Here is a 22,597-nt window from a genome sequence, read left to right as displayed (position 1 = left end):
CAGCCTCGATAGGATTAGCAGGCGGGTTCAGTTGAGATGGATTCCGATCGGAGGATAATGCCTCCACCATTGGGTTTTTCCCACGAGAATCGGATCCCGTCCGCTCGGACACATGAACAACGGAAGTAGCCGATCGCAGCGGCTTCTCCGTCCGGCGCCTTTTTTGTCTGAGCGGGCGCTCGCCTTCCCGATCGGAGCCTTCCTCCTGGATGGCCGGTTCCCTGTTTGACGTGGCGCCTCCCGTCACCTCCACGGGGAAGGCCTGAGCGGCTGACTCCTCCGCATGTGTCCCGCTCTCACCCTCGTGAGAGCCGACCGGGGTGATGCCCAGTTGCTCCATCTCCTTGGCGGCTGCCACCTCAAGCGCCTCCGCTTTTCTCTTCAAAATCCCGAGCATCACGGACTCCATGACGATATTCGCTGCAAAGAAAAAAGAAGAAAATCAGTTAGCACTCAAAGTACATACGCAAGTTAAATTCTTACCAAAGCTGCTCGGGAGTGGAGTTCGACTCGAACTCAGGCCGAATATATACAACACGCCTTCAGGCAGAAGCTTGTTGATGTCGAGCTTCAGACTGGCAAGCATGTTCGCGGCCTGAAGATAGTCCGATTGGGTCTTAAATCTTTTTAGCTCGGGAGAAGTGGGCGGTCCGACCTGCCATTTGGTTTGGAAGGGAGCCCGCTCGAGGAGACGAAGATAAAAGTAATACTCCTTCCAGTGTTTATTGGAGGAGGGAAGTTTATCAAAAAAGACTAGGCCGGGCCGAGCCTGGAATAGATAGGTACCCAGCTCGAACTGCTTGGGATAATAAAAATAATGAAGATTTTCCGGGCGGAGAGGAATGCGGTGTATCTTGAACAATACTACCACTCCACACAAAAGGCGAAAAGTGTTGGGAACTAATTGGCCGAGCGGGAGACTAAAGAAATTGCAAACGTCGACGAAGAAGGGGTGGAGAGGAAACCGCAGACCGGCTGTGAATTGGTCGCGGAAAAAACAGATAGCTCCGCGCGGCGGTTTGTGTGGCCGAGCGGACGGTGAGGGTAGAACGAGTTCAAAGTCGGACGGAATATCATAACCATCAAGCAAGGTCTCGGCGTCGCGCCGATCGAAGCGAGACTCCATGGTAGTATACCAGGGGCCTAAAGTGAGGTCTGCGGGTCGGGAAGAACTGGCCATTGTCCGACCGGGCAAGAAAGCAAAAAACGAGAAAAAGGCACACGGCAGAAGGAAGAAGACGATGAAGGGAACAGCGACCAAAAGACAAGAACTTGACAAAAAACACAAGGGAAACAGAGAAGAAAGGCGGAAGAACCTTACAAAGAAGCTGAGGATCGAAGGAAGGAGGCGGGGAATCGCCGGAGCGCTGAATCACCGAAGAAGGCTGCGGGACACGCGAAGGCAAAGGTGCGGCGGAGGAAGAAGGTGAAGGCTTTATAAGGTCGGGCCCGATCGGCCTCGACCGTCGGATGCAGGTCACAGGAACCGAGGCCCACATCGGGTCATTCATTTCAAACCGCCGATGTCCCCTCGGACACATCGCCGAGCCGTACGATGATGCCAGCAGAGGCGCCACGTGGCACCATGCCACAGGGGCGCACTTAATGAGCGCCATTACGGCGCGCAGCGCGCGTGCTCGGTCTTAATGGAGAGGATTTGCATGAATTTCGAGGAGATCCGAAGGGCATCAGCGTTAACCGTCGACACGGTAGCAAAGCCAGCGACAGTAAGAGGCCGAGCGGTCGTGAGGAGGAACATTCCAGAAAGTGGCAGAACGGTGTCACTCCAGCCGACCGGCAGTCCAGTCAGTCGGACTTAGCGCCTCCTTCGACTAGACTTGAGGGGGAGGCATGTGATCCGGTGGTAAGGACGAGGGACCCTCGTTGGCGGAAGGTCAACGACACGTGGAGGTCAAAGGTCAAGAGATTCAACCCTGAGACCCGACCGACCGGAGTTAGAGGGCCGATCGGATGGGAATCCCCCGAGCCGAATGAAAGACAACCCGACTAGGGGTCGGGTTTCCGATGCTCAAGGTAAAAAGGTTTCAGGGCCGAGCGGACTGTCCGTTCGGCCGGGGTACAAGGCCACAGACAGGCAGGAGCAATCACATCCGAGCATACGACCGGGAGTCCTCCCAGTCGGACCGATACCTACAACCGGGGCAGAAGTGATATGCCTGCCGAGCGGCCAAACCGCTCGGCCCTGGAACAGACAGGAAGCGCAAGAGGACAAAGGAGACAAGGGATAACATCATCCTCGAGACATCTGCCGTCGACAGGCAGCAGGGTTGGCGGTCGAGCCGTACACAGGATCATACGGTGGAATCTTCCACCGTCACATCCGGGATATGCTCGGACGATTGCGGAATGGCGTCAGGGGTACTTTTCTAACATTGGCTCATTAAGGTATATTTGGGGAAGCGTGCACGCATCGAGAAGTGTGCACGCGCCTCCCCGGGGTCCTATATAAGGACCCCCAGACGTCGACGAAGGTATGCGAAATCCTCACTATAGCCACAGTTACGCTGCCTCTCTCATTTCTCGTTGCATGACTTGAGCGTCGGAGGGTCGTCGTCGGGAAACCCCTCCCGACTCGGCTTCTTTGCAGGTCCATCGGAGATATTCATCGCCGGCCAGAGACAGCGGAGCGTGTCACGTCCCCAGCGTCCGTCGACTCAGCGCTCGGACAGGATCAATAGACATATGATGTTACTAGAATTTTTTGCTAATTTCATAAATCATCAACACAGACACATGGTGTTGCTGGAATTTTTACAGCAATATAGACATATGGTATTGCTAATTAACATAGAATGTTGTTGATTTTTCAGTAACACAAACACACGGTGTTATTAGAATTTTTTCAGCAGCAACACAGAGTGTTGATGATTTTGAAACACTTTGTGTTGCTGAAAAAATTCCAACAATACCGTGTGTCTATGTTGATGATTTTTAGAAATCAATAACATAAGAGTGTTGTTGAAAAATTTCCAGCAACATAGACACAACAATCTATCTTGTTGCTGCAAAAATCTGCAACACAGCCACATGATTTGTTAGATTTTTTTCACGATATAAGCATATGTTGCTAGAATTTTTTCTGCAACACTCTTGTTGCTGATTGCGGAAATCAGCTACACAGAATGTTGCTGAAAAAATTCTAGCAACACCGTGTATTTGTGTTGCTAATTTTTAGAAATTAGTAACATAGAGTGTTGTTGATTTTTCATAAATCAACAACACACGGTGTTGTTAACTTGCTGGATTTTTTTGATAAACAGTAAATGGTGTTGCTAACTTGTTAGATTTTTTGATAAACAGTAAAACCGGAGAGAGACAAGTAAAAAGAAAAAAAATAAAAAATAATAGAAAGTCTACATTGTTTGGACATTTCTAAAATAAAAAATCAAGAACACAGTAATAGAGAAACTGTACTGCTTTATTTTAAAAATCAATATGGTTGTGTTAATAGTTTTTGAAATTCAGCAATACAATAGTATTGATTGCTTGGAGAGAAAAGACAAATTTTTTTCTTGCATAAATACAAAAGAGAGAGAAAAGAGAAGAGGTTGAATCATGAATGCAATTTTTGTCAGATGATCAGTAAAAGGAAATAAGAGATTACATTATTTAGACATTTCCAAATTCATATATGTGTTTAGGGGAAACACATATTCATTTAAGTTGATTATTGGTAAATTGTCAAAAAAAAAAATTATTATCAAAATTTAAATATAAAAATTTAATTAATATTTTATATCTCAAAATTAGAGAATTTTTTTATATAAAATTTATCTAACTTTTAGAAATTAGTATTTAATTTTTTTAAAAAAATATAAATTAAGGTCCTGATTTTTATTAAAGGGATGCAATAAATTAAAGGGGCAAATTAAAGGGCTGCAATAAATACACCTGATTTTTATATTAATTAAAAGATATATTTATTTGTTAAAATACATTTTTTTCTCTTTGTAAACATCCACAACAATAAAATAAAATCATAAAAAGAAATCCGTCAACAAGTTCACGTCAAATTTAATAATCATAGAATTTTCTTGAGTAATTTTTTCTTTTATCCTAAGCGTAAAAAGTTATTTTAAAAAATAAATATATTTTTTATAAATATGAAAGTAATAAATAAATATATTTTTATAAATAAATAGCTTTCAAATTTATATAAACACAATTGCATAAAAATAATTACACTCATTTTTAGATATTTATTATAGTTATTTATGCAACAAATTATAGGATTAATTTATAATTGATCGTTAAATTAAGTAAAAATAAATTTATTTTTTTTATAAAGGCTACACATTTCGGCGTCATTTGATTTGCTCGAATTAAAAGATTGCAATAAATCAGCAATCCATCTTATTATGTACTCAATTTTAAAATATATATATATATATATATATAAAATGGGCACTTAACTTTTATATTTACTTAAAGTACACTTATTTTTTAAAAAAAAAATCTAATAAAAATTGATAAAAAAAATAAAATAATTAAAAAAAATCAACATTTGATTTCGAGACTTTCACTGGTAAATTTAAAATTGAACTTAGGTGACGTTTGGTTCTCTCCTAGGAATGAGAATGGGAATGAGTATCATAGTATTAGGGGTGTAAATAAGTCAAGCCGCTCGTGAGCTATTCGAACCTCGATTCGATAAAAGTTCGTTTGAGCTCGTTTAATGAGGCTCATTAAGATAAACAAACCAAGCTCAAGCTTCACAATATTCGGCTCGTTAGCTCGTGAACATGTTCGTTAAGCTCATGAATTAATTTTTAAATAAAAAAATAATAATTTTGATATTGAATTTATAGATTTTACACTCTACTTATGAAAAACATAGATAAATATATTAAATTTATTTATTAGAATAAAATTATAAATTTTAACAAGAATATTATAATTTTTTTAAAATATATAATTTAGTCTTTAATGGATATTTAAATTTATAATTTATATTTATTAAACTCGTTTAAGCTCGATAAAAGTTCGAATAAGTTCGTGAGCCATGAATATATTCGTTAAATAAAACTCGAGCTCGACTCGATTATAAATGAGTCAAACTCAAACATCCAAGAGTTTGGCTCGGCTCGGCTCGTTACACCCTTACATAGTATTGTGGAATAGAAATGGGTATGAGCTTGGATATCATTCTTAAAAATAATGTTTGGTTAGTTGAATATTTTCAATCGGAATGAACCTAAATTTCCTTTTTTACCCTTAGAGGAAAATAAGAGAAAAAATTAGATGAAAGAGAAAATTGAATGTGAGAGAAACATATGATGAGAGAAAAAGTGTGATGGGAAAAATGAAGGGAGGGAAAATGTGATGAGAGAAAATGAGGAAAAAGAACGTGATAGGAGAGATTAAGAAGAGAAAAAATATGATGAGAAAGAAAGTGTGTTGAGAGAGAAAGAGTGATGGGAAAAAATGAAGAGAGAGAAAGTGTGATGGGAAAAAATGAAGAGATGGAAAGTGTGATGAGAGAAAATGAGGAGAGAGAGCGTGATGAAAGAGAATAAAGAGAGAGATAGTGTGATGAGAGAAAATATGGAGAGAGGGTATGATAAAAGAGATTGACCAAAGAGAAAGTATGATGAAAAAATAGGAGAGAATGAAGAGAGAGAAAATAATGAGAGAGTCTGTGTGATGAGAGATAATACAGAGAGAAAATGGTAGATAGTGTGTGTTGAGTGAGAATGAGAAGAGAGAGTATGATAAAAGAGAATGAAGAGAGAGAAAGTATGATGAGATAAAATATGGAGAGAGAGTATGGTAAGAGAGCTTGAGGAGAGAGAAAATATGATGAAAAAAAAAAGGAGAGAGAAAATACGAGAGAGTGTGTGTGATGAGAGAAAATACAGAGAGAAAATGGTAGAGAATGTGTGATGAGAGATAAAGTATATTAAGAGAGAAATGTGATGATAAAATGAGGAGAGAGAAAGTATGATGAGAGATAACAATGAGAGAAAGTGAAATAAAAGAAAAATTGAATAAATATATTAAGGGTATTTTCGTCCAAAACTTAATTTTTATTCTCATTTCATCAAAACCCAAGGGAGAGGGTGTGTTTCATCCATACCTAAATTTTTGAATCTATTCTCTCATTCCCAAACCTCTAAACCAAACGCTATTTAATGTCGCTATCAGAGTAACTTTCGAGTTTAAAAATCGACGATAAAATCGTGGTTAAGTGGCCGCAAGTTCACTCAATTTAATCGGTGAACTCACGGCAACAAATAGTAGTTTAGTTTTCTAGAATTCACAGTTTTACTTTTTTATTTTTTTAAAAAAATCCTTCTGGCTAGAATAAAAATATATTTTGGTAAAATTTTTGATAAATGAAAGTTAAGTAACTATTTTGGATGTTTTTGAAAATTTCATAGAACATTGCCCTATTTAACCGGATGTGGATGCAGGGCGGTTTATCTCTCGTGCTGTTCCCACTTTTTTAAGTCAAAAAATGCTTGTGCTTGTCTTGTCTCTTCTCTTCCTCGTCGCACTCCTCTCCTCTCTCCTTCTCGCCGGCGGCCGAGAAGCAAGAACTAATCCAGCGATCAGAAAGCTCCCGCCGGGCCCCGCTAAACTCCCGATCATCGGTAACCTCCACCAGATACGCGGCAATCTACTGCACCAGTCCTTATGGGAATTCTCCAAACAGTACGGCCCGCTCATGCACCTAAAACTCGGCCAAGTCTCCGCCATCGTCGTCTCCTCCGCAACCCTCGCCAGGGACGTCCTCAAGACCTTCGACCTCGCCTGCTGCTCCCGCCCCCACAACGTCTCCACCTCCCAGCTTTCTTACGGCAGCTCTGATATCGCCTTCATGCCCTACGGCGAGCGCTGGAGCCAGCTACGCAAGCTCTGCACTGTAGAATTCTTCAGCGCCAGAAAGATCAACTCTTTTACGTCCGTAAGGGAAGATGAGATCGTGAGGATGGCGAAGCATATATCTTCTCGCATCTCGGGCTCCCTCACCGTCAACGTGAGTGAGCTCGCCCTATACTTCTCCTGCAACACTACATGCAGGATGGCCTTCGGTCGAGACATCGCCGGCGACGACTTCAACGTTTACGATGTGCTCAGGGAAGCGCAGGAGATGTTGGCTAGCTTCTTCATGGCAGACTACTTTCCCCTGCTCGGGTGGGTCGATGTGGCGACGGGGAAGAAATCCAGGCTTCGGAAATCGTTTCTTAAGCTCGACGGAATCTACCAGAAATTCATCGATCGCCATCTCGACGCGAAAACTAGTCGATCAGAAAGTGAAGAGAATGAGGATTTATTGGATGTTCTGCTTCGGTTGCGGAAGGATGGACAGCTGACCGAGGAGAACCTGAAAGGAATTCTTATGGTGACCATTATTTTCAGTTTCGATGTCAAAATGAATTGTCGAAGTTAAATCTGACTCAATTATTGACAGAATATTTTTATCGGCGGGACGGATACCTCTTCATCTGTGGTGGAATGGGCGATGGCTGAGCTCATCCGGCAGCCGGAGTTGATGAAGAGAGCCCAAGAGGAAGTGAGAAGCTGCGTGGGGAGAAGCAAAGGGAAGGTGGAGGAGTGCGACCTGCACCAGCTTCAATACCTCAAACGCATAGTCAAGGAGACGATGAGGCTGCATTCTCCGGTGCCGATGCTCATCCACCAGGAAACCATGCACCCGGTCACTTTAAGCGACGGTTGCCAAATTCCTCCCAAGACGATGATCTACGTGAACGCATGGGCGATCGGCAGGGATCCGGATGCGTGGGAGAGACCGGAGGTGTTCGACCCGGATAGGTTTGTTAACATGGTGTCGCCGGGGGTGAACTCGTTTGCGCACTATGACTTCAAGTTGATTCCGTTCGGCGAGGGACGGAGGATTTGCCCGGGGAAGAATCTGGGGATGCTGATGGCGGAGGTGGCGCTGGCCAACCTATTGTACTCCTTCGACTGGCAGTTGCCTCCGGGAATGAGTGAGGAGGACGTGAACATGGAAGAAGCGCTGGGGTTAACTGTGCGTAGGAAGCATGCTCTGTGCCTCGTGGCCGCCAAATTTGAGGCAAACTGAGCATGTCGTTTTCATGCACGAAGAATATGAATTCCGACAATAAAAATTCTCCCCGTTGAGCCGGCGATAAATATATATATATATATATATATATATATATATATATAAAATAAAATGTCAAATTAATTTTAAAATAATTCGTAAGTATAAATTATGTACAACGAATAAGTAGATCATAACATTGGACGTTTATATAATACGTTGTAAAAGATCGATATTAATGCACGGTGATATTTATAAAAAAAAATCATGTATGTACCGTTTTTAAACTCAAAATTATATCATATATTAAAAAAAAAAAAATGAAATATGCACTTTTTTTTTTTAATTATAAAAATTATATTGAATATATTCATCTTCCTCAATCAAAATAAATAAGTATATAGATAATAAGATTTTTTTTCTTTTACATTCTCTTTCTATATATGTCTCTAGGTTTATTTTATTCACCATTGTCTACTCATTCATAAACAGAGCATAAATCGCCCCCGGGGTTATGATGTAGTTGTAGGATATTCAAATTGTCATCTAAATATTCATAATTCGATCTCTAACTATGATAAATTTATAGAAATATTTTTTCTAAATGGGGCACACATAAAAATAAAACAGACCATAAATCTATCGTCAAAAAATCATTCCTCATCGTCGATTCAATTCTGTTCATTTGTTCGACGCTAAATCAATAAGGAGTCGTGACATTGGTCCATTCAATAAGGAGCAGCAACATTCTGGGTCGAACGTAGCCTTCAACCAATTGGTCACTACAAGCTCCATTTATTCTTTATTCGATAGACGCCAAGTGTTGTGTAAAGAGAGGGGCAACAACACCTCTCAACCTCTAAAGCACGGAAGAAGAGAAAGAGAGAAAAAAGATCGCACGGAGCAACAAAATAAAGATGCACAAAAGGAGAGCAAACACTAGAAAGGAAAAGAAGAAAAGAAATAAGAAGAGTTACTGTGGTTCGGTGACGTGTCTACTTCACAAAAATGTTCAAAGTTTTATTAGAATTCTTTCTATACAAGAGAATCATATTACATGATTCTTGTGATTGTTGTTGTACAATAAGTTTATAATGACCTCTATTAATAATGCACAAACCCCAGACCCAATAAATTTGTAACATAATTTTGTTATGAATAATCGCAACAGAATTTTATTATGAAAAATCGTAATAGAATTTTGTTATATAAAATCACAACAGAATTTCATTACGAAAAATCTTAACAGATTTTTCTTCCATGGCATCCATTGCATTGACCTCCATCCAAATATGAGTCACCCATCAACAATCTCCACCTTGATGAATATTCACTCATTCGAAGAACACGAGTATCTGAGCAAAACTCCACCTGGATCTCTGGGTCTAGGCTTTCTTCCTTTAGCATTTAGAGATATGGATAAGTTCAAGCAATACTTAAACTTCTCTGTGGTCAGTGGCTTTGTTAGCATATCTGCAGCATTGTCTGCAGTGTGAACCTTTTCAAGTTGAATTTCTCCGGAAGCAATCAACTCTCTGATCTTGTGAAACCTCACATCAATGTGCTTGGTTCTCGCATGATACACCTGATTCTTCGTCAAATAGATAGCACTCTGACTATCGCATAACAACTTGACTCCATCTTGCTGAACACCCAATTCTCTGACCAACCCTGTAAGCCATAAAGCTTCCTTCACTGCTTTAACTGCTACCATGTACTCTGACTCCGTAGTAGACAATGCAACAATAGATTGAATTATAGATTTCCAACAAATAGATCCTCCTGCCGCAGTGAACACGTATTCTATAGTAGATCTCCTGTTATCTAAATCTCTTACATAGTCTGCATCTATGTACCTAGCAACTAAAAGATCTTTCGATTGTCTATGAACATAATGTCATAATCAGTTGTATTTCTCAAGTATCTGAAAATCTACTTCACTACATCCCAATGTGATTGACCAGGATTTGAGAAAAACTTACTTACCATACTAACTGCTTGCACCAAATCTAGTTTCGTGCAAACCATGGCATACATCAGACAACCAACTACACTGGCATAAGAAACCTTTGACATCTCTTGGATCTTGTCATCCGTTTTTGGACATTGTGTACTAGATAACTTGAAGTGATGCGCTAGGGATGTGCTCACCGACTTTGCATTCTTCATGTTGAACCTATCCAGTACCTTCTCCACATAGCTACGTTGAGACAACCATAATCTCCCTACACCTCTATCACTGTGAATCTCCATCCCAAGAATCTTCTTGGCTTCTTCCAAATCTTTCATGTCAAATTCCTTGCTCAGTAGCCTCTTCAATTTGTCAACCTCTTTCATCTTCTTTGCAACAATGAGCATGTCATCTACATATAGTAGTAAGAAAACCAATGATTCTTCTTCAAGACTCTTCACATATATGCAGCATTAATACTCACATCTTCTATATCCGTTTTGAATCATGAATAAATCAAAACGTTTGTACCATTGCCTAGGAGATTGTTTCAATCTATAGAACAATTTCTTCAACTTGCAAACCAACCGCTCTTGTTTAGGCTGACTAAATCCCTCGAGTTGTGACATAAAAATCTGCTCGTCCAAATTTCCATGAAGAAATGTTGTCTTCACATCCATTTGTTCCAGCTGCAAATTGTGATGGGCCACCAAAGCCAACACCGCTCTAATTGACCTATGTCTTACCACCGGAGAGAAAATTTCTCCCCTTTCTCTGTGAATACCCCTTTGCTACCAACCAAGTCTTGAACTTCACTTCTTCTCCCTCTGAGATTGCTTCTTTCTTCTTGAATATCCACTTGCACCCTATAGCTTTCTCTCCTTTAGGAAGTTCCACTAGATCCCACATTTGATTCTTATGCAACGACTCCATCTCCTCTGCCATAGCACCTGTCCATCTGTCTTTCTCAGAGTTGTGTATCACCTCCTGAAAAGAAAGAGGGTCTCCGCTACTTGTGATAAGCGCATAAGATACCAAGTCTTCGAATCCGTATTTAGTGGGTGATTTTATGACTCATGTCGTTCTACCACTAACTATAGTGCGATACTCTATGTGCTCTGATCTAGAATAATCAGAATTATGCGTCTCTAGTTCCACCTGCACAATATTTTTCTCTATGTTGTTCTGTGGTGTTTCCTTTCCTTCTTCCTGAGTATGCTGTAACATAGCTTTCTCATCAAACACTACATCTCTGCTGATCACTACCTTGTTTGCCTTAGGATCCCAAAACTTGAAGTCTTTAACTCCTTTATGATACCCCAGAAAAATGCACTGCTTTGACTTCGCATCCAGCTTTGATTTTTTCTCATTAGATATATGCATATAGGCTGGGCATCCAAAAACTTGAAGATGAGAGTAATTTACTTGATTCCTTGTCCATACTTCCTCTGATACTTTGCCCTCTAGTGCTGTCCTTGGTGATCTATTAATGAGATAACATGTTGGGACCTTTGTGCCCGCTAGAGGGGGGGTGAATAGCATTTCGTCACACTCCTTGCGTCGTTTGCTTCGTCTTGATGATGATATGCAGAAGAAATACAAGTACAAGACTCACACAACGCTAACAAGTAGATTTACTTGGTATCTACCTCAAGATGATGTGACTAATCCAAGAATCCACACACGACATGCTATCTCCACTATGAAACACTCCTTCTCGGTCACAGCCGGAGGCGGAGAAGCCTCGTACAAACTCACACACAACACAAACACAAATACAAGAAGAGAGTCCAAGATACAAATGAAAACACAACTTCTTCTTGCTTACTTGTTGCTTGTTGTTGCTTCTTGAACCTTGAGAAAATACTCCCAAGAGCCTTTAAGAATTGGCGGTGAAGATCAGAGAAGCTCGCTGTGAATCGCAGAGAAATCGCAAGAAGAAGAATGTAAAGTTCTATGGAGAAAACACTCTGTAACGGTAATATCCTGTGCTCCCAATCGATCCAAATCAACCTCAATCGATTGCCACATCAGCATCGCTCCATCCCAGCCGTCCATCGCTTGTTTCCTGTGCAATGGTCACTTCCCAATTGATCGGCCGATGGATTGGGACTGCCTGAATCGATCACCCGATCGATTCAGAGCCTTTCTGTGCTCTCGCGTCCGCGCGAGAGCTTCTGCTGCCCAATCGATCGACCGATCGATTGGCAACTCCCAATCGATCGCCCGATCGATTGGGAAAGCCTCTGTGCTCGCGATTTCACATCCCAATCAATCGACCGATCGATTGGGCCTTCCCACAATCGCAACACACACCAATCGATCCATTGATCGATTGGACTCTGGTTCAATCGATCGCCCGATCGATTGACCAGTCTAGACTTGACTCAAACTCAAGTCCAAATTCTCAAACCCAACTCCCGGCCAACCGTGACCTGTTGGGTCTCCATGCCTACCATTTGGCCACACCCGACTAACCTCGAACTAGCCTTCTAGACTCCTCCATCAGCCTTGCGTCTCTCGGATATCTACCATCCTTCACGTCTTGCCTTCAGGAGCTTCCTTCGGCCTCATCCTAGTTGTCGAATTATACCACCACACTCGACCAACCTCGAACTAGCCTTCTAGCCTCCTCCATCATCCTTGCGTCCCTCGAATATCTCCCCATCTTTCACGCCTTGCCTTCAGGAACTTCCTTCGGCCTTATCCTAGCTGTCGAGTTCTCCTTGCCAAGTCACACTAGGACTTATCTTGCCAAGACCACATGCTTGGACCTACAACCTTTGCCAAGATCACACTTGGACTTTCCATTGCCTGGCTCCTCACCAGGACTTCCCAATTGCCTGGCTCATCACCAGGACTTTCTCCTTTGCCAAGATCATACTTGGCTTTCAGTTGCCTGGCTCTTCACCAGGACTTCCCAAATGTCTGGCTCCTCACCAAGACTTTCTTATTTACCAAGATCATACTTTGACTTTCCAATTTGCCTAACCTCCAGTTTGGACTTCCATATGCCTAACCTCCAGTTAGGACTTCCACCACTATCTAAAGTGCAGTTAGGACTTCCATACGTCTAACCTTCAGTTAGGACTTCCATACGCCTAACCTCCAGTTAGGACTTCCACCACTGCCTAAACTCCAGTTAGGACTTTTATACGCCTAACCTCCAGTTAGAACTTTCCCAGTCAAGTCTCCGTCAACCTTGACCTACTTAACTTGTATTCTCATCAACCTGGTCAACTCTTTGACCATCTCCATAATCGGACGATTGCTCCAGCAATCTCCTTATATTGTCAAACATCAAAACTCAAATCCTGACTCAAGTTTGACTCAACTCAAGCTTAGTCAAACTTGTCAAACTTGACCTAGGAGAATTGCCCCAACAATCTCCCCCTTTTTGATGTTTGACAATACCTCTAAGTTTGGCTAAATCTCATAGCATTAACCTCTTCTTTATCACAAGGCTAAATCTCATAACCTTAACCTCTTCTTTATCACAAGGCTAAATTTCATAGGCTTAACCTCTTCTTTATCACAAGGCTAACTCCTATAGCCTTAACCCTTTCATGACAAGGCATGAATGAAGGTTTCCTTCATTCTCTCCCTTTCCTAGAGGGCAAACTCCCCCTACTTGGGAAGAAGGTCTAACTTAACCTTCCATTCTCCCTCTTTGTCACACATCAAAAATTGAAAATAAACTCTTCTCCATAAGAGTTAACTCTACGTTGTTGACAACCTCATATGTTGTTAACAACCCCACAATGAAGATCTCATATTCTTCATTGCCGACAAAGCTCCCCCTTAAGCTCTACTTCACTTCACACTGCACATCCTAGAGCATGCATCAACCTCTCAATGAAACTCCCATTCATTGTATCCAATGCTCCCCCTTGAGCAGTAATTTTCTTCTCAATGCTTATCTAAGAGCATTTTCTACTTTACCAATGAAGATCTTGTTGGATCGAGACGCGCTAGAGGGGGGGGGGGGTGAATAGCGCTCGCGGCTATAATCGTTCTATTATCGGATTCGTAAAACGTAAGAGTTAATGCAGCGGAATAAAATAACACAGAGAGAGACAAGGGATTTTTACTTCGTTCGGAGCCTGTGACGACTCCTACTCGAAGGCCCGCGATCCTTGATCGCTTTCCGTGGGCAACAACTATAAGCTCGACAAGAGTACAAGTATTACAGTTAAGTATTAAAAGGAATACAGTTATACCGACGACAATATCGTAATCTGAAGATTCAGAGCTCCGGGTCGTCGATGTCTCGCAACATCACTTCGGAATCGCCTCGTGAGCAGCTTGTAGCAGTAAGATCACTTGGAAAGTTGTTGTTTGAAGCTGCTGGTCGAGACCCCTTATAAAGGGGGTTCAAGGCGCTTTATACTGTTCACCAAGGCGCCTTGAACGAGCCGAGTCACCCGCGTGGATCAGCACGGACCTGGTCGAACTCTATCTGGTTCAAGGCGCCTTCAGCCTATCCAAGGCGCCTTCAATGCCAGTCAAGGCGCCTTGAACTCCATTCAGGGCGCCTCCAGTCTGCTGCGCCTCAAGCTCCATGGGCGCCTCGGCCTTTCATCCGAGGTCTTTTGCACTTTGGTCCTGCAAGATATGTTAATCCCAAAATACCTACGGCACAAAGTTAGCACAAAACAATGATTGAAATATTTAACAGTCTCTGAGTCTGACTTGGGTTTCCTACCGGAAACCCTAGGTCGACCAGCCTACTGTTCCCTCTACGGGAACGCGTCCTCACCTACTCCACTCGGAGATTTATTGCCAGACGATCCTCTAGATCGATGGACTTTGCTCGGCTTTCGATGCTTCCGACTTCTGCTGAACATCCGCCCACCGCGATTCGGACTTTCACCGTTCGCGACACGGGACTTTCCACCTAGGGTTACCACCCCTAGGACTTTTGCTGAAGCCATCGACCGCCAAGACTTTCCGCATAGGGTTACCACCCCTATTACCTAGGGTTACCACCCCCTAGGGTTTTACCTTGCCTAACCGCAGTTAGGACTTTCCTGAAACACTCAGCAAAAGCTGTCAGATAACAAAGCACCTTAACTTTGAATCCTTTGCCATTATCAAAACTTAGGTTCGATCGTCGGATGCTTCCCGCACCAACAATCTCCCCCTTTTTGATTATGGCAATCTAAATTCAAAGTTAAGAAAAACAACATATGTAATAACTGCATAAAGTTAACCAAGCTTAAGTAAATAACCTTCAAATGCAATAACAGTTAAGCTGGAAACTTTTAACTTTGTAATATTAGACTCCCCCTTAATAAAAGCCCTCCTTTTATTAAATACTTTGAATTTTCCTTAATTTTAATTTACCTACTCTCCCCCTTTGCCATATATCAAAAATAAACCAGTTTGAAAGTAGATTTGTATTTTTCTGAAGGAAAATTTTCAAAGAGGGATAAAAATAAATTTTCTTCTTAGCAAAACGACTTAGCTTTTTAAACTTTGGAATTTGCCAAATTTGAAAATACTTAGCTATATATTCAGCTTCGAAATGATTTGTATTGAGAAAATATTTTGCCAAATAGCTAAGTTTAGAGTACAATCTAACTAAGTCTAGTTAAAATAGTCTTAAAATTAACTAAGTTTGAAAATATGAGTATATGAATTTTCAATAAAAGGATTTGCTTAGAAGTTATAAAATATGAGGTCACTTGAAAAAAATAACTTTAAAACGTTATAAAAGTTGACTAGATTTGAAAATATTTGAATACTCAATTACATGGACAAGTTTTTTTTTTTTTTTTTTTTTGAAAAACTGTAATTAAGTTTTGAATACTCATTTTGAAGAAACTTTGATATTAAAGAAAAATATTTAGTTTTAGGACATAGGGAGTAGCAGTAGTTTGTTTTCTAGTCCAAGCATGAGTCAAATTTAAATTATTGAGTTTAATTTGATTAAGTATCAGAGCCTTAAAATAATCAGGTAAAGTAATTTGATTAGAACCTTAAAGTACAATCATGCTTAAACAAAAAATTGAAACACACTTTTCCCAATGGTCTAACCTTTAGCTACTTGCTGATTGCCTAGAGGGCAGTAGCTTTCACATGGTTAGTCAAGTTGAGTTATTTTGATCCAGGTAGACTTGACTAGAGCTGGAGAACTTAACTTGATTAATGTTTATTGCATATTTAACGCCCAGACTCATATTGATGCACAGATATAAGCATTCTTGAGTCCAGGCTATACCCTATGCATCTCACGCCGTTCTAAGTTTTTCAAAACACAAGCAAGGTAGACCTAGGTGTTTGTGAGATGCTCTGGCTTAAAGCTAGAGGAACATGATTTCTAGGGGGAAACCTAGGTGTAATCCGAATTTTTTGAAAATTCTAAGAAATTGGAATTTTGAAACAAGTATTTTCCTAGAAATTTTAAAAGCAAATGATAACCAATTTAAAAAACATTGTCTATTCTACCCAACACATTCCTATTTGTCTTCTAAGTGAGCTGAACTCAAGTTCAGGTAAGGGTTTTGTGAAGATGTCAGCTAGATTTGATTTTGACTCAACATAGTTGAGTATAATATCACCCTTAGCTACATGATCCCTTACAAAATGGTGCTTCACTTCTATATGTTTAGTCCTTGAGTGATGAATTGGGTTTTTTGTTAAATTTATGGAACTTATATTATCAATTGAGATTTTTGTGTTATGATAGTTCAGTTGATAGTCTTTAAGAGTGTGCATCATCCAAAGCAATTGAGATGTGCATTCACCTAAGGCTATATATTCAGCTTCAGTGGTAGATAAAGCAACACAATGTTGCTTTCTACTTGACCAACTTACTAGGCATTATCCTAGAAATTGACAACTACCACTTGTGCTTTTTCTATCTAACTTGCATCCGGCGTAATCCGAGTTAGAATAGCCAAGAAGGTCAAAGATGCAAGTTCTAGGGTACCAGAGTCCTATATTTAGAGTACCTTTAATGTACCTAAGTATTCTTTTAATATAGGTTAAATGTGATTCTTTTGCACAAGATTGGTATCTTGCGCACATACCAACCGCAAATAATATGTCGGGTCGGCTTGCAGTTAGGTAAAGCAAGCTTCCTATGACACTCCTATAGTACTTTGGATCTACTGGTTTTCCTTCAGGGTCAGAGTCTATGTTAATGTTGGTTGCCATTGGAGTATTTATTATTTTTGAATTTTCCATGCAGAATTTTTTAATTAATTCCTTTGCATATTTAGTTTGATAAATGTATATTCCATCTTTAGTTTGTTTTATTTGTAAGCCTAAGAAAAAATTAAGTTCACCAACCATACTCATTTCAAATTCATTTTCCATTAATCTAATAAATTCTTTTAAAAATTTAGAGTTATTTGATCCAAAAATTATATCATCAACATAAATTTGAGCTATGAAGATGTCTTTTTCTACAGTTTTTACAAATAGAGTTGGATCTATTTGACCTTGGTTGAAACCTTTGGATATTAAGTGATTTGATAATCGTTCATACCATGCCCTAGGGGCTTGTTTAAGTCCGTACAAGGCCTTTTTTAACTTAAATACATGATTAGGATATCCTAAGTCCTCAAATCCGGGGGGTTGGCTTACATATACTTCCTCCTTAATAAATCCATTTAAGAATGCTGACTTGACATCCATTTGGTATAGTTTAAATCCTTTGTTTGCTGCATAGGCTAACAACATTCTAATGGATTCGAGTCTAGCTACTGGGGCATAGGTTTCATCATAGTCCAAACCTTCAACTTGGCTAAATCCTTTAGCTACAAGCCTAGCCTTATTTCTAATTATTTCGCCTTGATCATCTAGTTTGTTTCTAAATACCCATTTTGTATCGATTATTGATTTATTTGAGGGTTTAGATACAAGTTCCCAGACTTGATTTCTCTCAAATTGGGCTAACTCTTCCTGCATAGCTATGATCCAGTCCGGGTCAGGTAGTGCTTCTTCTATTGTTTTTGGTTCGATTTTAGAAATTAGGGCAATCTGACTGTGGATTCTATAGGAGGATCTAGTTTTTAACTAAACACTTGGTTTTGTCAAAAGTTACTAAGTATCCGCTATCACACAATTGGCTTATACTAAGTAAATTAAACTTGAAATTTTCAACTAAAAGGACTTTTCGAATAATAAAATCGGAGTTGAGTTCGATATTACCTCTTCCGATTACCTTAAGTTGACCTTCGTTACCGAATGCAACTGATCCTAAGTTCTTGTACGTGAGTTTAGTAAACTTCAATTTATCTCCAGTCATGTGTTTGGAGCAGCCACTATCCAACATCCATTGATCCAATTCCTACATAGGACGTGGTTGAATTGTTTTAATGGATTTCACGATAGTTAAATTGAAGTAAACTTGTTAGAGATAAATTTTGAAAGAGTTTTGAAATTTAGTTTTGAAATAATTTTGAAATTTAATTTCATTTCGAAATTTTTTGAAATTGAGTTTGAAATTGAGTTTTTAACATATTTTTTGAAATTTAAGTTTTAAAATAATTTTAAAATTTAAGTTTTTAAAATAATTTTGAAATTTAAGTTTTTAAAATAATTTTGAAATTTAAGTTTTTAAAATAATTTTGAAATTTATGTTTTTAAAATAATTTTGAAATTTAAGTTTTTAAAATAATTTTGAAATTTAGTTTTAAAATAATTTTGAAATTTAGTTTTAAAATAATTTTGAAATTTAAGTTTTTAAAATAATTTTGAAATTTAAGTTTTTAAAGTAATTTTGAAATTTAAGTTTTTAAAGTAATTTTGAAATTTAAGTTTTTAAAATAATTTTGAAATTTAAGTTTTTAAAATAATTTTGAAATTTAAGTTTTTAAAGTAATTTTGAAACTTAAGTTTTAAAATAATTTTGAAACTTAAGTTTTAAAATAATTTTGAAACTTAAGTTTTAAAATAATTTTGAAACTTAAGTTTTAAAATAATTTTGAAACTTAAGTTTTAAAATAATTTTGAAACTTAAGTTTTAAAATAATTTTGAAATTTAAGTTTTAAAATAATTTTGAAATTTAAGTTTTAAAATAATTTTGAAATTTAAGTTTTAAAATAATTTTGAAATTTAAGTTTTAAAATAATTTTGAAATTTAAGTTTTAAAATAATTTTGAAATTTAAGTTTTAAAATAATTTTGAAATTTAAGTTTTAAAATAATTTTGAAATTTAAGTTTTAAAATAATTTTGAAATTTAGTTTTAAAATAATTTTGAAATTTATTTTAAAATAATTTTAAAATAATTTTGAAATTTAGTTTTAAAATAATTTTGAAATTTAGTTTTTAAAATAATTTTGAAATTTAAATTTTAAAATAATTTTGAAATTTAGTTTTAAAATAATTTTGAAATTTAGTTTTAAAATAATTTTGAAATTTAGTTTTAAAATAATTTTGAAATTTAAGTTTTAAAATAATTTTGAAATTTAAGTTTTAAAATAATTTTGAAATTTAGTTTTAAAATAATTTTGAAATTTAGTTTTAAAAATAATTTTGAAATTTAGTTTTAAAATAATTTTGAAATTTAAGTTTTAAAATAATTTTGAAATTTAAGTTTTAAAATAATTTTGAAATTTAAGTTTTAAAATAATTTTGAAATTTAAGTTTTAAAATAATTTTGAAATTTAAGTTTTAAAATAATTTTGAAATTTAAAAATAATTTTAAAATAATTTTGAAATTTAAGTTTTAAAATAATTTTGAAATTTAAGTTTTAAAATAATTTTGAAATTTAAGTTTTAAAATAATTTTGAAATTTAGTTTTAAAATAATTTTGAAATTTAAGTTTTAAAATAATTTTGAAATTTAAGTTTTAAAATAATTTTGAAATTGAGTTTTAAAATAATTTTGAAATTTAGTTTTAAAATAATTTTGAAATTTAAGTTTTTAAAATAATTTTGAAATTTAAGTTTTTAAAATAATTTTGAAATTTAGTTTTAAAATAATTTTGAAATTTAAGTTTTTAAAATAATTTTGAAATTTAAGTTTTTAAAATAATTTTGAAATTTAAGTTTTTAAAATAATTTTGAAATTTAAGTTTTTAAAATAATTTTGAAATTTAGTTTTAAAATAATTTTGAAATTTAAGTTTTTAAAATAATTTTGAAATTTAAGTTTTTAAAATAATTTTGAAACGATTTTGAAAGGATTTTTTAAATAATTTTCAAATGAATTTTATTACTTAGTCATCTCACCCGATCTAAATTTTCAATCAGGGAATCCTATGATTGATGTGAGATGATTTATTGTTGAATTTAGGAGTTTGGTTTAACTTTGTGTTAGATTCAGGTTTGGCTTTGGGTTCAACAAGTAAGCATTCTTTGGATAAACTTCTGGGCTATGGTGAGTCACAAGGAGCTCATTAAAGTAACCAAGCCTTCGAGGTTTTCCAAATAGTCCTACCCATTGAACTTAATATCAATCCTTGGTCTAACTAGTCAGGATCCATTTAAGGGTAGCTTCGGTCAGTTCCACTTGGCCAAATGCACCAGGTCGAAGCCATATCTTCCTAGACATGCGATGCCCAAGCTTCCCTAACGTACTATCATCCAAAAATTTCACCAGTACTGTGGTTCAAATTAACCTTAGTCCGTTTTAATCTAACCTTAATTACCCTGCCGGGTAATCTACTCTTGTTTTACCCATTTCGGGTAGACTAGGTTCAGTTACCCTGCCGGGTAGTTTAGTTGGGGGTGCCAGCGATTCTGGATCCTCCATCTTTATTTTGAGTTTTAATTTAATTTCGAATCTTGAATTTATAACTTAATTTTAAATTTTGAAGTTTAATTTTAATTTTAATTTCGAATTTTGAATTTTGAATTTTACTTTCAATTTCGAATTTTGAATTTAATTTTAATTTTAAATTTTGAAGTTGATTTTAATTTTGAATTTATAATTTAATTTTAAATTTTGAAGTTTGATTTTAATTTTGAATTTATAATTTAATTTTGAATTTTGAATTTAATTTTAATTTTAATTTTAATTTTGAATTTTGAATTTAATTTTAATTTTAAATTTTGAAGTTGATTTTAATTTTGAATTTATAATTTAATTTTGAATTTTGAATTTTGAATTTAATTTTAATTTCAATTTCGAATTTTGAATTTAACTTTAATTTAGAATTTAGAATTTTAAATTTTTAGGATTGTTTTTCTATTTGCTCCCCCTGGATCATGGCCTCGATATGGTCTATCGAGGTAGTATATTTGATCCTTCGGAACCCAGTATTGGCCAGGTCCAACTTGATTGACCAAGTTAGACTTGGAGACCCATGCTTGGACTGATTTAACACTTTGTTTGTTTATTAATGATAAATAAGATCTATATTTACTTTTGTATCCCAGCCCAGTTCTGTTGTAGACGGCTCTTTGTGTCCCAAGAATCAAATCCAAATTCTTGGAGCCCAAAGTAAACCGTTCTAAGGTATTTTCTAAATCTTTAACCTGATTTGTTAGACTTGAATTTTCTTCCTCAAGTTTTTGAACTTGAGTTGGAAATTCAGTCTGACTCTGGTCAGGTAAGGGTTTGGTGTTAGCCACTTCTTTAAGGACACTTACTTCCTTTAGAAGTGACTTAACTTTCAGGTTTGACTTAGCTAATTTGCGCAATAAATAGCTAACTAAAATGTTCAACCGGGAGATACTTACCCCCTGGTCCTTCGGAAACGGATACGGATCCGTGGCTTTGCTCGGACTCTGCCTCAGACTCGCTCTCGCATCCGTATTCGACGACTTGGTCCCGGGCCATTAATGCGAGTAGACTCGTTTGTTCGAGCTCGTCGTCGTCGTCCTCCGATGAAGATTCGTCCCATGTTGCCTTAAGGACCTTTTTCCTTCTTTGCTTTTTGACCTCCTTCAGGTTAGGACAGTTGGATTTGATGTGCCCTTTTTGGTTACACCCGTAGCATGTAACTTCAAACTTCATTTTTGTATTTTGTGGGCCTTCCTTTGATTTTACTGCTTTCTTTAGATCTCTTTTGTCGAATCCTTTCGACTTGTAGAGCTTCTTCACGAGGTTTACCAGCTCGGTTGTAATGTCACCTTCTTCATCGTCAGAGTCTGGTTCAGCTTCCGATGCTGGTTCGGTTCTCCGTCGTGGTCTCGGTTCCCGGGTTCGGCTTGTACCTGCAACCAACGCAATACCTTTCTCGGTTGGCTGTGCATTAGTCTGCTCATGAAGTTCAAATTCACTAAAAAGTTCATCTAGTTTTAAAGAAGATAAATCCTTGGAAACTTTGTAGGCATCTACCATTGATGCCCACAATGTATTCCTTGGAAACGAGTTTAGGGCATACCTTATTACGTCCCGATTTTCTATCTTCTGGCCAATTCCATGAAGAGAGTTAAGGATGTCTTGTATTCTCGCGTGAAGAGAACTCGCCGTTTCGCCTTCCTGCATTTTTAGATTATATAATTTATTAAGTAAAAGATCTCTTTTACTTACCTTGGTGTCGTCAGTGCCTTCGTGGAGTTCGATTAGCTTTTCCCAGAGCTCCTTTGCAGAGGAGAACGGGCCAACTCTGTTGAGTTCTTCCTTGGTAAGACCACACTGGAGGTGCAGTAGGTTTGGCGTCTTCCACACCTCCTTTTAGATTAGAGCTTCACA

General features: G+C 37.5%; 1 protein-coding gene across 1 annotated transcript; it reads left to right on the top strand.

The window, feature by feature from the left end:
* The first annotated feature begins 6,448 nt into the window (after positions 1-6,448).
* Positions 6,449-8,149, top strand: LOC122034743 (cytochrome P450 71A1-like). The gene is made up of 2 exons (XM_042594082.1): positions 6,449-7,366; positions 7,436-8,149. The coding sequence occupies exons 1-2, from the start codon at positions 6,479-6,481 to the stop codon at positions 8,066-8,068; spliced, it is 1,521 nt and encodes a 506-aa protein (XP_042450016.1). The 5' UTR covers positions 6,449-6,478; the 3' UTR covers positions 8,069-8,149.
* The last annotated feature ends 14,448 nt before the right edge of the window (positions 8,150-22,597 follow it).

This window comes from Zingiber officinale, chromosome 11B, assembly GCF_018446385.1.
Source record: "Zingiber officinale cultivar Zhangliang chromosome 11B, Zo_v1.1, whole genome shotgun sequence".
Classification (NCBI taxonomy): Eukaryota; Viridiplantae; Streptophyta; class Magnoliopsida; order Zingiberales; family Zingiberaceae; genus Zingiber; species Zingiber officinale.
This window is presented reverse-complemented; position numbering and strand designations above follow the sequence as displayed.

Bases quoted from the DNA above. Each gene is read 5' to 3' on its own strand.
- LOC122034743 (XM_042594082.1), top strand. From the start codon at position 6,479: ATGCTTGTGCTTGTCTTGTCTCTTCTCTTCCTCGTCGCACTCCTCTCC. The intron at 7,367-7,435 runs GTGACCATTATT...AATTATTGACAG, and splicing joins ACCTGAAAGGAATTCTTATG to AATATTTTTATCGGCGGGAC.